The sequence below is a fragment of the Cololabis saira genome, chromosome 20 (assembly GCF_033807715.1).
Source record: "Cololabis saira isolate AMF1-May2022 chromosome 20, fColSai1.1, whole genome shotgun sequence".
NCBI classification, from domain to species: domain Eukaryota; kingdom Metazoa; phylum Chordata; class Actinopteri; order Beloniformes; family Belonidae; genus Cololabis; species Cololabis saira.
In genome coordinates, this window is record NC_084606.1 from 34,774,009 (window position 1) to 34,789,202 (window position 15,194).

At 40.2% G+C, this 15,194-nt stretch overlaps 1 protein-coding gene across 1 annotated transcript; it reads left to right on the top strand.

Annotated features, from left to right (window-relative positions):
- Positions 1–1,867: 1,867 nt before the first annotated feature.
- LOC133420521 (transmembrane protein 272-like) lies at positions 1,868–15,166 on the top strand. Its single transcript, XM_061710216.1, has 5 exons — positions 1,868–1,908; positions 9,407–9,462; positions 9,555–9,605; positions 10,175–10,381; positions 13,973–15,166. The coding sequence occupies exons 1-5, from the start codon at positions 1,868–1,870 to the stop codon at positions 14,173–14,175; spliced, it is 558 nt and encodes a 185-aa protein (XP_061566200.1). The 3' UTR covers positions 14,176–15,166.
- The last annotated feature ends 28 nt before the right edge of the window (positions 15,167–15,194 follow it).

Genomic DNA, 15,194 nt, shown 5'->3' on the forward strand with positions numbered 1-15,194 from the left:
AACACTTTCAGATAAAGTTGCCGAAGATCACGCCAGAATAAAGGGATTTATGGTTCCGCGTTACACCAACGCAGAGCCTACGGCGGAGGTTACGCAACCTACGGCGTAAGGTCTGCGTCGATGTACGCGGCGATGCGCGCCGTACGCCGTACCCTACGCCGTAGGCTCTGCATCGATTTAACGTGGACCCAAACTCCGGAGCCGGCAGACAGAAATCTCTAAATTTCGGAGCAAATTTCTTAACAGGCGTAGCTACAACTGTTAGATTTCATCTATTAAACCAACATCTTCCTAAATGATTTATTTCAGCCGGTGTAATTCTCAACAGAGCTGCGTCCCAGAGAGAGTTCCTCTCCCGGGGCGACGGAGCAGCCTGACCCGGCGGATACGTCTGTTTTCGGGCTGTGAGCTGAGGCTGCTCCCCGGGGGCTGCGGCTCTTCTCATCTCCGAAAACATCGGGTCAAATTTCTTAACAGGTGTTATTTGGATAAACTGAGCCCCGGTTGCGGATCTTAAGGTTACCTTTATGCCTGAAAAAATATTGAAACTTAATAAAGTGGCATATTAACAGCGCTACAGCTGAAATTAAAACAGCTTTTGGCTCTCAGCTTCCTGATCAGGGTGGGGATGAAAACGAGGGGTAGGGGGAAAAATGGGACCATAATCTGTGCAAGGTTGTGGAAGACAATCCTTATTTACTTTTAATTATATACTTAATTATATACTAATATATATATATACCTGGACATTATATTAAAAGAAAAATTCTAGACCCAAAACAACCCTAGGTTTATTATTATAAGTGTTAGAGTTAGAAGAAACAATAAGTTAGCTGCAAATTAATGTCAGCATTTGGGATAATATGTCAATAATCCGTCAAAGTAAATAGCGTATTTTATTTAGGGTTTATCATTTATACACAATTTCTAGATTGAATTAATGAGTATTTAAAATATGACAGGATTCTATAAACAGTTTTTATAATGTTAAAACCAGAGGTGTCAAGTAACGAAGTACAAATACTTTGTTACCTTACTTAAGTAGAAATTTTGGTTATCTATACTTCACTGGAGTAATTATTTTTCAGACGACTTTTTACTTTTACTCCTTACATTTTCACGCAATTATCTGTACTTTTTACTCCTTACATTTTAAAAACAGCCTCGTTACTCTATTTCATTTCGGCCTTTAATAAAAACTATCCAGTTAAATTGCTCCATCCGGATAGAGTGAATTTGGTTGTGGTTGTTTCAGATGTTCTTGTCCAGTTTTGTTCTTACATCCGTTCCCTCAGATTCCTGCAACTAAACTTGGATGTACATTCCAATAAAGGTTAGGATAAATGATAACATGCCTCTGAAGTTTGACTTTTTGCACCATTACAATACTTATAGGCAACTAGTCATCATATCTCCTGCTCTCTGAAACACATGTTAATGCTCAATAGTACACATATATGATTCTTTAATATATTTGCATTATACTAAGATACATTCATTTTCAATGGCTTTTGTCCTTAATGGCTTTTTTCCCCCTTACATTACTTTTACTTTTATACTTTAAGTAGTTTTGAAACCAGTACTTTTATACTTTTACTTGAGAAAAAAAACTTGAGTTGATACTTCAACTTCTACAGGAGTATTTTTAAACTCTAGTATCTATACTTCTACCTGAGTAATGAATGTGAATACTGAAGACACCTCTGGTTAAAACTTTACTGGATATTGCTTTAAAAGTATTTAACCTGGTTGGTGGATGATGCTGTGACGTCAGCATGACAGGTTGTTTGAAGTGTTTGTTTTACGCGGGGCCGCACTTCTCTCTGTGCATGCGTGCTCCCGAGCCTAATAGACCTGTCCTGCAAGGATGTCAGACTCTACAAAAAGTGACTCACCTAAATACGAAAGGTGAGTTTCTTTCTCATTGTTATTATATTTGTAAAGGTGACAAACCGGGTTTTTATAATCTAAAAGTCCTACTGATGTTTTATCCAGAGATTTGGGGAACAGAACCCATTATCGGACAGGCTGTTCTGAGCTGAGGTGCGTCTGCTTGATGCATATTTACATACAGTTTGGCACATTTTGAGTTTTGTTTTGGGAGTAGGCTCATTGGATTTGGAGTAAAAGTCGATCTGTTTTCACCTGTTGATGCTTACTAGGGCCTGCTGAAGGTAAATCACCAGAATGGTGTAAAAACTTGTTGAAGTCCTGTGAAGTTGGAAAACACTGGTCAGGTGTATGTGGTCTGTTTTGTGTTAAGCAAACAGGTGGATGTTTTGTTACTGGAATGCAGTCAAACCTCCTATGATAGTAACTCAGTCTGGTCTATATGGCGCATTTAGTACACACACTTAATGTATGTTCTGTATGCTACAGAACATACAACAACAAACAGGCTCAGGGACAGCTTCTTCCCCAAAGCTGTGAACTTTCTAAACCAATAAGCTCCTCATACTGTGCAATATTCTTTATCCATTATGTGCAATATTCCTTACTCATCTATGTGCAATATTCTTCCATCCATTCAAGTGCATTATTATTCTCTCATTCACCCATTTTCATAGTGTATTATGTTTCCTGTTCCTCATTTTGTTGTTTGCACAGTCTTTGTTTACATAGTCTTTGCATGTGTGCACTTTTACGCAGCTGCTGCCTTATCTCATTGTACCAGTATAATAATAATTAAAGCTGCAAGCAGCGATGAACGGGCCCTCGCACTCACGGCCACCGCCCCCACAAGCATATCAGAAATGACACCACCCACGACTCTCTATGTCAAACCATTCAAAAGTTATAGCAGAAAATAGGAACTATGAAATATCGACCAATCAGAAGAAGGGGCGGGGCTAATTTGTACCAATTATGGTCAATGACTCAAAACCATGTCCGATGACACCACTCACGAGTCTTTATGTCAAACCATTCAAAAGTTATTGCAGAAAATCGGAAGTATCACATATCGACCAATCAGAAGAAGGGGCGGGGCTAATACATGCCAATGAAGGTCAAGTACTCAAAACCGAGTCCGTTGACACCACCCACAACTCTCTATGTTACACCATTCAAAAGTTATGGCAGAGAAAAAGTATTCTAGGGGGCGCTTTGGTGACTTTTGGGGAACTATCAAATATGAACCAATCAGATGAAGGGGGGTCACGCTTTTTGGCGTCTAGTGTCGCTTTTGACTGAGAAAAGTAATGCGCGTCGTCACAGGATGGAGACGCACATTTTGATGTATAACACACGTTACGGTTCAGGCCGTATTAACTGCCGAAGAAATGGCATAAATTGCGCCAAAATTACACGATTAATTAAATCGTGTAATAGTTTTCTAGGGGGCGCTGTTGAGCCATTAGGCCACGCCCATTAATGCAAACCATTAAATATCATATTTTTCGACAGGCTTGGCTTGCGTGCAAAATTTGGTGACTTTTGGGGCACGTTTAGGGGGAAAAAAGGCCCAATTCCTACGGATACAATAGGGCCTTCGCACTGTCAGTGCTCGGGCCCTAATAAAGGCTTTCTATTCTATTTCTATTCTATTCTATTCTACACCTTATTATTGAGAATACATGACTCTAATTAAAGTTTTAACACTACACAAGAAATATTCTCGTTTTTAAAGGAGAAGCAAGCTTAAAGGGGATCTATTACGGCATGTAATATCTATTTTAAACAGGCCTTGTGTTGTGTCTCGTCAAAGGTGTTAGTGTCAGTCATGTTCAGATTTAGTGTTTCATGTTTTATGTCATGTCTGTGTTCATTTCATGTTTAGTCCTTGTGGTATTGTGTGCTTATGTCCAGTCTCATCATGCACTTCCTGTTTTATTTTGATACTCACCTTTTCCCTCGCGTTTCAGATCCTGACTTCCCCCCTTTGTGTGATTGTCAACTCCGCCCCTGATTGGCTCCTCCTGTGTTCCCCTACCTCATGTATAAATAGTTTGTGTCTCCCCTTGTCTTGTTGCCAGTTTGTTGCTTCACGTCGAGTGTAGTCAAGTGTCGTCACGTCGCTATAGTTATTTTTTACCTGAAGTTTGTGAAAGATTGATCCTCCCTGAGAGCGCTTTTTGTTCAGCCTTGGATTTTCCTCGTCAAGAGTGTTTTCTGTTGCTATTGCCCTTTTTGCTCCGCTTTTTGAATAAATACTCTTTTTGTCCCTGGAGTCGTGCATTTGAGTCCTCCTTTGAGTCAAGGCCCTTACACCTTGAATGTATTAAAAACAAGCTTTTGATTGTTTTTGCTAAATAAATTAGAAATTCAGCCTCTGATCCATGTCTTTATCTTCCCATTCTCTAACCTCATTATCTATGCAGGATTCTGAGTGGGCGGGGCTATGATAATAAGGCACTGTGCTGATTGGCTGCCTGAATGACGTGTAGCCGGGGAGGGCACAAAGCCTCGCTCTGGGCAGAAGAGCAGCGGCTGTGTACACTATTAAACTGTGTCATAACTGCATGCAATGCGAGCAAGGGTCTGCGACAAAATCAATTCCATTGCTTTATTTTCTATTGGACTGTCCTAACTGGCTGCGAGCGACGCAGCGCTGCGCCGTTTTGAGCTGAACATTTGTCGAATGCCCTGCTTCTATTTTCTTCCTGCCACTCGCGTTGAAAGCCGGTTGAAAGCGCTGTAGGAAACAGTCTGTCACGTCTGGTGTATGGTGTGGACCCAAACGCAGGAGAGCAGGAGGCAGGAGTTGCAAAAATCAAGGATTTATTCCAGAAACGGCAAAAACAAAGCGCTGCTTGGCAGGATCAAAACAGGGATCAAAAAAGACAGGAGACATGGGCAGGAGAAGGCAGGAGACATGGAGGATAACACAGTACGGACCGACGGGAACAAGAGATTGACAAGACCAGATATACACAGGGGATAACGAGACACGACGAGATACAGGTGCAGACAATCAGGGCAGATGGGACACAGGCGGGGGAAAACAGAAACTGAAAGGCTGGGGGGAATGTCAAACCCTGACACAGTCATGGATGAGGAACGGCTGATCCAGTTAGTTGAAATGAGAAGTTATCTCTATGATTCCTCCTCATTTCACTACAAAAACCTCAATAAAGTGGCAGCTGCTGGAGGGAGATGGACAGAGAGCGTCCGATGTCACGCAGTGCGACGCGACAGTTGGACGCTCTCATGCAGTTACACGGTTTTATAGTTGTGGGTGTGGTTTGCATTTTGGTTACGTAACGAAAATAAGCAGAATCTGAACAGCTAGTAGAAGCCACATCACACTGGACGGCTCATCCGGGCGGCTGTACAGACACTGCAGAATTTGGTTGCTTTCCTCCTTCTCTGAGTTGGCAGGCTGAGGGGAGACCACTTTATATATGTTAATGCAAGAAAAAACATGTTTTTCATAATAGGTCCCCTTTAATTGTACTTGTACCCAGTCCTGCACTTTAAAGGTCATTATAGTCTCCATCAACCCTCTAGAAGCAACGTTGCTGCAAGTATTTTATTGTCTGACCTATAAAGAGTTAAAACTACATATCAGATGTTTAAAAAAACTTGTGACAGACATGACAAATGATTTTTAAGTCTGTTTGTCTGCTTTTTGGCAAACTGTGGACTGATAGCAACAACATAAATTGACTAAGACGGGCGAGGCGTGGCTCAGCCAGCATGAACCAGACCGTCCAGTACTAAGCTTGTACATCAAGATCAGTCGGGCTCTACCAGAGATCTTTCTACACATCCTAACAATGGCCACCAGTGACTTCTCATTATTGAAAAAAAGGGATCCAAACCAGCAAAAAAAGAAAAAGTAATACAGATTCACCAAATTAACATATCCTCATAAAAGAGCTGTCAACATCAAAACTCTGAAGCCAACAATAAAAATACATACGCTGGTTAGCTTTTTACAAATGTTTATTTCCAAGGAGGAGGACTTACACCAGTCAAATCAAGTTTATTTCTATAACACATTTAAAACAACCTCCGTTGACCAAAGTGCTGTACAGGCTGCAACAAATAAAATCCCCAAATCAGTAAAAAAAAATAAGCAAACATATCCAATAAAACAAAGTAAAATCAGAAAAAATGAGCCAAACAACATCGACTAAAATGATCAGAACAGCGCCGCTAAAATGAAATGATAAATCATAAATAAAATAATATGATTCATATAAACACAACATGATAAAAGCCAAGTTATCATGCTCAAGTCAGATAAAAAGCCAGAGCGAAAAGGTGTGTTTTTAATGATGATTTAAGGCGATCAGTGGTCTGGGTACGTCTGGTACTAAAAACATAGGCAACGAAAGTCCTACAGTATACTACGGGTTCATGATTAAGCTCCGCCCCACTCAGTGAGGACACAATGACAATCATCTGCAAATTTCATAACGTGATGTCTGTTAGTTGACTTTAGGATCATTAGAAATCAGAAATCCACTTACTTATACTGTACTGTTCACTCATTGTTCCATACATTACTTACTGTGTGGAGGTATGGGGAAATACATTGATCCAATAATTAAATTACAAAAGAGAGCCATAAGAATTGTAAATAATTCAAAATACTGCGACCCAAACGAACCCACTCTTCATTAAACTAAATACCTTAAAATTTGTAGATCTAGTTGAGCTAAGGACTTCTCTTCTAATGTATAAGGCACACAACAACCTACTTCCTTACTGCATTCAGGAAATGTTTTCACCAGAGAAAGAGAAAAACTCAGGGGAACTTGTATGTTTAAAAAAATAAAGGTAAGGACAAACTTTAGAAGTAGATGTGTTTCTGTTAAAGGGGTAAACTTGTGGAATAGTCTCTGTGATGAGCTAAAAATGTGTAGTTCTATCCGCAAATTCAAAAAAAATGTTTAAACTTAGGGCAATTGATAAATATAAACTATGACCAAGAGCAGCTTCTCCTGTAAATCCTCTATATCACATGCTTTTGTTGTAATTGATCTCTGTAATACTTTTTATTTTGATTTGTTGTGATGTGATGTATTGTAAAAAAGGGTAGGCATTATATAAGCTACGGCTTCAGTCTACACCTTTTTTGGTTCATTTATTTACATATATTTATATATCCAGCTTTACTATTAGAGGACACATCAAATAAAAGAGGAGAGGATGCAGCCTCGGGGGAAACCGGTGGGGGAGATACGAGCATCAGAAGTTGAACCCACAGTGAAGTCACCGTTAAACTACATTATATCAAGCCAGAGGCAACGTTATTGTTTATTTGTGTGTGGTTCTGGTGGTCTTTATTGACAGTGCAGAGACAGGAAAGGTGGTTGAAGAGAGAAGGGGAGGACGCATGGAAAAGGGTCACAGGCCAGGGGCCTCATCTATAAAGCTTGCTTGTGCAGAAAAAGCGCCTGAAAGTTGCGGAAGCCACCATCTACGCAAAGCCTCGGATCTAAAAAGAAAAAACTAACCGAAAAATCTGCTTATCTTTACGGCAACTAGGACCCTCCCGTAAGAATTTACTTAAGACACGGGGAACTGGCGACGCAGGCTGTGAGGTGGTGAAATGAAGCCAGATTCATGTCATACTCTTAATAATGTCATCACATATCACAACATATATCAGACTTATAATAAAATAGCGCTGATCGTGTTCCTCTTTGTGTGAAGCTCAGTCAGTCAGGACTCTGGTGCTGCTGCTGCTGCTGCTGCAACCTCCTCACACCCACCACTTTAGGACAGAACAAATGAGGGGCTTCGTAGAGCGTTTAGGGGCTCCACGGAGCCCCTCATTTCTTCCCTAAAGGGACACAGATTTTTTTATATATATAATGAGTTTTACGCGCGCGTGAAACCTTTAGGAAACCTTTAGCCTTAGGTGTAAGCCTAAATTAGGGTCCCGCGTTAAAACGACGCAGAGCCTACGGCGTAGGGTACGCGGCGACGCGCACCTACGCCGTAGGGTCTGCGTTGGTGACGCAGAACCATAAACCTTCCCTGAGCAGCTCTGAGGGGAGACGGGAGAGGAGGAGAGGGAGCGGGGGGTGAAGCGGGGCTGCCGGGCCCTTCGCACAGGGTGTGATTTGCAGTTAATGGCTGATCCTACAGTTACTTTTTAAACTATAAAAAGTGGGGGGGACAAAAACATGATTTTGAAAAGATGGGGGGACATGACCCCCCCTGTTGCGCCGGGGCACTCACGGCGTTCCGCGCAGCAACGGCGTGCTGCCACTCACTCGCTGTATTTTATACTATTTATTTTTCTACTTTTACTGTGACCACAAAATAATGTTGTTTTCCTGTCCTCCACCTCATCCACAACATCTCGATCTCAGATCTCAGTGAAATTCAGTGTCACGGTGGATGGACACCCTCTCATTCATTCTGACGCCAAACAGGCTGCAGGAAGCCGCTGCGCATGCTCAGTAGGCTCATTCATATGCAAAAACATACCATTTTTGGTATGAAGTGGGCGTGTAAAGGGCGGGATATGAGGCGGATTCAGCTGTGCAACCTTCCAGCTGGACTGTGATTTATAAAGAGAACCTTACGTGGAAGTGTAACTTCCTACTAACAGAAATAACTTAAAGTGGAGGGGCGAAGGACTGCAACCATAAGGGCAGTGAGAAACATCAATGGCTTAAATCAAGACAGCTGGACTTCTTTTAATTCTGTTCTTTTTTCCTTTTCTTTTGAAGAGCAAAATGACTCAAATTCAAATAGTCCAGCTGTGAGGTTACTTGCTCTGAAGTTAGTGTTTTCATTTCTAATTGAGCCACAAATCATTGTGTTAATTGTCGTCTTTATAAAATGTTGGAAGCAAATTCCATTGTGGTATGTTATTTTCCCCTTCCTGCCGTATCAATACTACGGAAGAGTATTAGGGGCAGGAAGGAGAAAAATAAAAATGATAATTTAGAAGAGGAAGATTTCTTTTTCATAATGCACTTTGAGAAAAAAGTGGAAATGTCGAGAAAAAAGTTGAAATGTCGAGATTAATGTTGAAATACAATTTCAAGAAAAAAGTCAAAATGTTGAGAAAAAAGTCCAAATGTCAAGATTAATGTTGAAGTACAATTTCAGGAAAAAAGTCAAAATGTGGAGAAAAAAGTCGAAATGTTGAGATTAATGTTGAAGTACAATTTCGAGCATAAAGTCGAAATGTATTTCAACTTTATTCTCAAAATGTCGACTTTATTCACGAAATTTCGACTTTATTCATGAAATTTCGACTTTATTCACGAAATTTCGACTTTATTCTTGAAGTTGTATTTCAACATTAATCTCGACATTTCGACTTTTATCTCGACATTTCGACTTTTTTCTCGAAGTGCACAATGAAAAAAAATCTTCCCCTCTCAAATATTTTTTCTCCTGCATGGCCCTAATACTCTTCCGTACAATACAGATGATGTTGTGTTGTCTTAATTTGCAGACAGCTTTTGCCACATTTCTTTGCATTTTCCCGCAGGGTAAATCTCTGTGAACTAGCTCACAGGGTTTCTCAGCACCCACCGCATGTTCAAGGTAAGATGACGCCAGGGCAACATATACTCTTTTCTTAGATTTGTTACATACAGAAAATCGGCAATAAATGTCTAACAACTGTTTTCGCACAGTTTTTTCAAAGCTGGTCTTCTGTGTCATGCCCGTTGCTCAGATTGCAGTCGGTGAGTAACACAAACCCTAATGAACTATACTGAAGTTGTTAACATGTTTCACGCAGCTGTGGAGTCAACGTCGGTAAATGTTAACTTAAAAGGAACAGAGATTTAAAAAAAAAACAAGATTAATGACAAAATTGATGGAACGTTGTGTTTCTGTGAAAGGAATCAGTTTATGGAACAATCTGAATAAAGAAAACATAGAATCCAAATCAAACATTACATTCAAAAGAACAATTAAAGCCTGTATGTTAAGTAAATATAATGAAATATGTTAGTTAAGTTTGATTGACATACCCATAGCCGGCGGTAATTTTATTTTATTTTATTTTTTAATTTACTTAGTTGTTGTTCTTTTATTTTATTTTTAATTTATACTATTTGTGAATTTATTTCTTGGAAAAAGGGGCAGATTAGATAAGATTCTTCTTCTTTCTGCTCCCTTTTCATTCACAATTTATGAACATTTGTATTTGTATTTGTATTGAAATGTTTGTTTTATTTTTTGAATGAAATAAAGAATAAAATGAGAATGAAAATGTTTGAGCTGTGTCCTTCCCCCCTGTGTCCACCAGGGGCAGTGCACCTGTATGACTGTCCGCGGCAGCCCTTCATCCCCATGTGCCTGATAGTTGTGGGCGTCTTCAGCCTCTCTCTGGCAGTGCTCCCCTGCCTTCCCTTCATCCAGCTGCTCAAAAACGACGCTTCCACCCTGATGGGCAGGATCTGCACAACCTGGAACTCACTCATCTCTATCGTCATCTTCCTCTGGTTTATTACTGGTGAGTTTTAATCACACACCAAAACATGATCTAGGGTCGGAGGACGAAGCTCATTGTTGTGTAACCAAGCATTGGCTAAGGCCCAGTCCCAATCCCCCACTAGTCCTACTTTTCAGTCCTACCCCTAAATCTTGCGCGTTCCCGTGAGGGTAGTGGTGTCCCAATTCCTCTTTGCATGTAGGGCTAGTGGACATAACGAAGGCTAATGTGTATGAATCTAGCCCTTCACAGTGAGGGATTTCAGATGCTGACTAGCTGACCGAGGGCTAGAAAAATTTCCCAGAATGCTTTACGTCATCATTTGCAGACTGAATCAAACAAAAAAACATGGCGGACATTTCTAATTTTTAGTGAATAAAATCAATATTTTGAGTTAGTTTCTGCATAAAAATGCGTTTTGATTACATTTCTAATGAGAAATATATATTTTACTTTCATGATATTCACTCAGTGAATGTACATAATCATATTCAATAGTTTCTTCAGATCTCGCCAGAATAAAGGCTGATTTATGGTTCCGCGTTACGTCAACGCAGAGCCTACGGCGTAGGTTAAGCGGCGACGTGCGCCGTACGGTTGCGCCGCGCCGCGTAACCTACGCCGTAGGCTCTGCGTCGGTTTAACGCGGAACCATAAATCGCCGGCGGCTCTTCTCTTCTCCGAAAACATCAGGGCAAATTTCTTAACAGGCGTTATTTGGATAAACTGAGCCCAGGTTGGGGATCTTAACGGTTACTTTTACGCCTGAAAAAGTATTAAAACTTAATAAAGTGGCATATTAACAGCGCTACAGTGGAAATTAAAACAGCTTCTAGCTCTCGGCTTCCTGATATGGTGTGACGTATGTGCAAACGTAACTACGCAGTCGCTTACGTACCCGAACCTAAACCACGCAGTGACGTAGCAAGTGGTGTCCCAATCCCTAGGGAACATTACAAGGGCCCTACCTATTTTTAGGGTGAAGTGGTAGTGGGTGAGGGCTAGTGGTAGAAAGTAGGGGGTGTATTGGGATTGGCCCTAAGCGTAGTAGTTGTTTCTGATTTTGCAGCCACTCCATCATTTGAGATGGGTTGTTCCGCTGCAGGCGTTCACAGCTGCAGCTCCTCTGGCCTGGCTTAAGGAGCCGGGGGCCATGAGTCCGTCTACTGGACCTTCACTTGGAACAGTCCTAATCCTCTCTGGCTTGCAGCTACTTTAGCCATCCTTTCGCTTCTTTCGGAAAATCCCCCAAGGCCTCTTACATAATCCTCTCTCTTCTTCCACAGTATGTGGATCCTCATGTTGCTTATCTCTTGCATGAGCACCCACGCTTGTACAAGAGACAAAGCGTCTCACCAGAAGTGTCCCACCACTTCACAGAGGCCCAACGAAGCGGCATTTAGAACAAACGGCAGTGGTTCTCAGTCCCGGTCATCAAGTCCCCCTGGTCTGCAGGTTTTAGATGTTTCCCTGCTTCAGCACACCGTGACACAAGCAGCTGCGTCATCAACAGAGTTGTGCACCCTGACGACTAAAAGGACCATTAATTAGAAGCAGGTGAGTGGGAGCAAGGCAACGTCTAAACCGGGGGTCGACTCGGCAACCCGCGGCTCTAGAGCCGCCTGCGGATCTTTAGCGGCGCCGTAGTGGCTCCCTAGAGCTTTTTTAAAAAATGTTTGACTTTTTTTTCTTCTTTTTTTCTCTTTTTTTCCTTTTTTTCTCTTTTTTTCTTCTTTTTTTCTTTTTTCTTTTTTCCTTTTTTCTCTTTTTTTTTCTTTTTTCTTTTTTCTTGTTTTTTTCTTTTTGATCTTGTTTTTCTTCTTTTTTTCTTTTTTTTTCTTCTTTTTTTCTTCTTTTTTTCTTCTTGATCTTTTTCTTTTTTTTTCTTTTTTCCTTTTTTTCTTCCTTTTTCCTTTCCTTTCTAATCTCGACATTTTGACTTTTTTCTCGACATTTCGACTTTTTTCTCGACATTTCGACTTTTTTCTCGAGATTGTACTTCAACATTAATCTCGACATTCTGACTTTTTTCTCAAAATTTTGACTTTTTTCTCGACATTTCGACTTTTTTCTCAACATTTTGACTTTTTTCTCGACATTTCGACTTTTTTCTCAACATTTCGACTTTTTTCTCGACATTTCGACTTTTTTCTCGAAGTGCATAATGAAAAAAAAAACTTCCCTCAGTTATAACTAATATAGAAACATGCAGCATGTGGTGCCTTCATTCTAAGGCTGATACAAGAACGTACTCGAGGTCCAGTAGTGAGAACCACTGCTTCAGGAGTTGAGACGGTTGAGGAATAACTGACTGTAGTAACACATGTGAGCCACTAGGTGTCCTTCTATGTCTGTTTGAACTGAGAGCTGTTGATGTACAATAATCAGGAACAGTCTGGCTCAGTGAGGCCTCTGTGCTGAACCGTCTGTAGGCCGTGGGACTTGGAGAGGAGTCACATGTCCAGCCTGTCTGCTCTCTCAGGAATCTCAATCATAGTTGAAGCATTCGCTCACTTGAGCCTTTGGTTTCTGAAGACTGGTTTTGAAGCCCATCTTTATCTGTATGGAGCACAGCCATGTTGCTGAGCAAGCTGACGGCACCACGCCCACCATATCTCAGTGAAAGTTAGCTTTGCTCCCAGCTCGAAATCTCTGCAGAGCTGCTGTCAGACGTTCATAGTGGGATATACCGTTTAACTTGCTGACTTGATGGAGGGTTAATACAAACGGTTGGTTGCTTCTCTAAGCCGGGTAGTATGACCAGTACTGGAGTTAAGGGGGGATGAGGGGGGGAGCGGCATCCCTCCCTGAAATAAAAACGGTCCAAATCATCCCCCCTATAAAACTGCCATCCCTCCTTTCCATCCCTTATGTCATTTCATCAATGCATGTGGTTTTACTTCTATTTCAACATTTAGAGTCATCACCAGAAAAATAACACCAGAAAAATAACTAATTTGACCATTTTCACCTGTTTCAAGTACATTTTCACTTATAATAAGTAGAAAAATCTGCCAGTGGGACAAGATTTATCTTCTCATTACAAGCAAAAAAATCTTGTTCCACTGGCAGATTTTTCTACTTATTTCAAGTGAAAATCTACTTGAAACAGGTGAAAATTGTTTTTTTTTCCAGTGATGAGTCTTGTTTTAAGTGTAATGATATTTTTTTTTACTAAAGTGTAATGATATTTTTTTTTACTAAAATGAGACATTTTAACTAGAAATAAGACAAATATTCTTGTTAAGATTGTGAGTTTTTGCAGTGATCCATTTTACTTATCCTGTGAAGGACAGAGTCATATTGATAAGTTCAGAAAAGTGTTTTTTATTGTTGTGTTTTGATGTATTTGATGTAAGCCCAGTGGATATTTAAAGCTTACAGAAGGCTGCATTTAACTGCTGCTATGTCATTCCTGCAGTATTTCTGCAGCTGTTTTGGTCACTGCTATTATTTGTAATATATTATATTATTTGTAATCAGCACAAATTATCTGTCCCCATATGATAAAATCCACCATCCCCCCTGATTATTTTTACAACTCGAGTACTGAGTATGACGATTACAGACCAGGAAGTTATGACAGCTAGCCATTTTGCCTTTTCTCCATAGGTAATGTGTGGATCTACTCCATTTATCAGCCAAACTACAACAAGAACACCACGTTTGTAGATCCCTACTGCGACGAGCAGCTCTACTTGTTCTCCTTCTGGACCACCACGCTGGTCTACATCCTGCTGGGGTCGGCCCTCCTCCTCAGTTTAGGCCTGTTTCTTTGCTTCCGCGTTGCTATCCCCGACGACGACGACGACTAAAGAGTGTATCTAACGACAGGAGGATTCATCTCATTGGGCTGTATATGATGATGCTGTGTGACTTTCACCAAGACCTGAAGCAGACATCTGTTGTTGCATGAAATATCCTTGAAGGAAACATGCTCTTAAATCTGGAGCGACCCCATCAGATGTCAGAAAAGCACATTTTACTGTAAACCATGTCTCTTAATCGTTTTAGCATATTGCACCTCTGCTACGTGTGTCATAGACAGAGGTGGGTAGAGTGCTCAGAAATTGTACTCAACTAAAAGTACTGTTACTTCAGAATAATATGACTCAAGTAGAAGTAAAAAGTAGTCATCCAAATAATTACTTGAGTAAAAGTAAAAAAGTACTTGGTGAAAAAACTACTCAAGTACTGAGTAACTGTTGAGTAACGTCTGATTTATTTTTTTAACACAACCATTCAAACAGACAAAAGTACAAATTAATAAATAGGATTTAAGATTATTTTAATAAATTAAAATAATCTTAAAGTAAATTCAAGTACTTTAATAAATAATAAAATAAATAAAAAATAATAACGGAATAAAAAAATAAATTAAGCACAAATAGCACAAAATTTCAAGCCTTTGTACTTTTTTTTAACCAGCAGAACTAGAACAAACAAGAACTCATAGAAACTCTGTGTGTGTTTGAGTCTGTGTAAATGTGACAAAACATGCAAAAACAAACATTTTTCCCAAAGAATCACCCAGTGATGTCATGAGATTGACGCGTACGTGGATAAAAGGGATAAAAGAAAAGTAACAGCTCAACGTAGCCTAATGTAGCGGAGTAAGAGGAACAGTTTCTTCTTCACAAATCTACTCAAGTAAAAGTAAAAAGTACAGTGATTCAAAACTACTCCTAAAAGTACAAAATTTCCCAAAACTTACTCAAGTAAATGTAACGGAGTAAATGTAACTTGTTACTACCCACCTCTGGTCATAGATTATTTAACTTGCCTTCAACTGCCTTTCCAAAAGAGATGAGTTATGTTGCTTACATGATCAATA

Excerpts from the sequence above, each read along its gene's own strand:
- LOC133420521 (XM_061710216.1), top strand. The coding sequence starts at position 1,868 with ATGTCAGACTCTACAAAAAGTGACTCACCTAAATACGAAAG. Across the intron at positions 9,463-9,554 it reads GCACCCACCGCATGTTCAAG|TTTTTTCAAAGCTGGTCTTC; the intron begins GTAAGATGACGC and ends GTTTTCGCACAG. Across the intron at positions 9,606-10,174 it reads CGTTGCTCAGATTGCAGTCG|GGGCAGTGCACCTGTATGAC; the intron begins GTGAGTAACACA and ends TGTGTCCACCAG.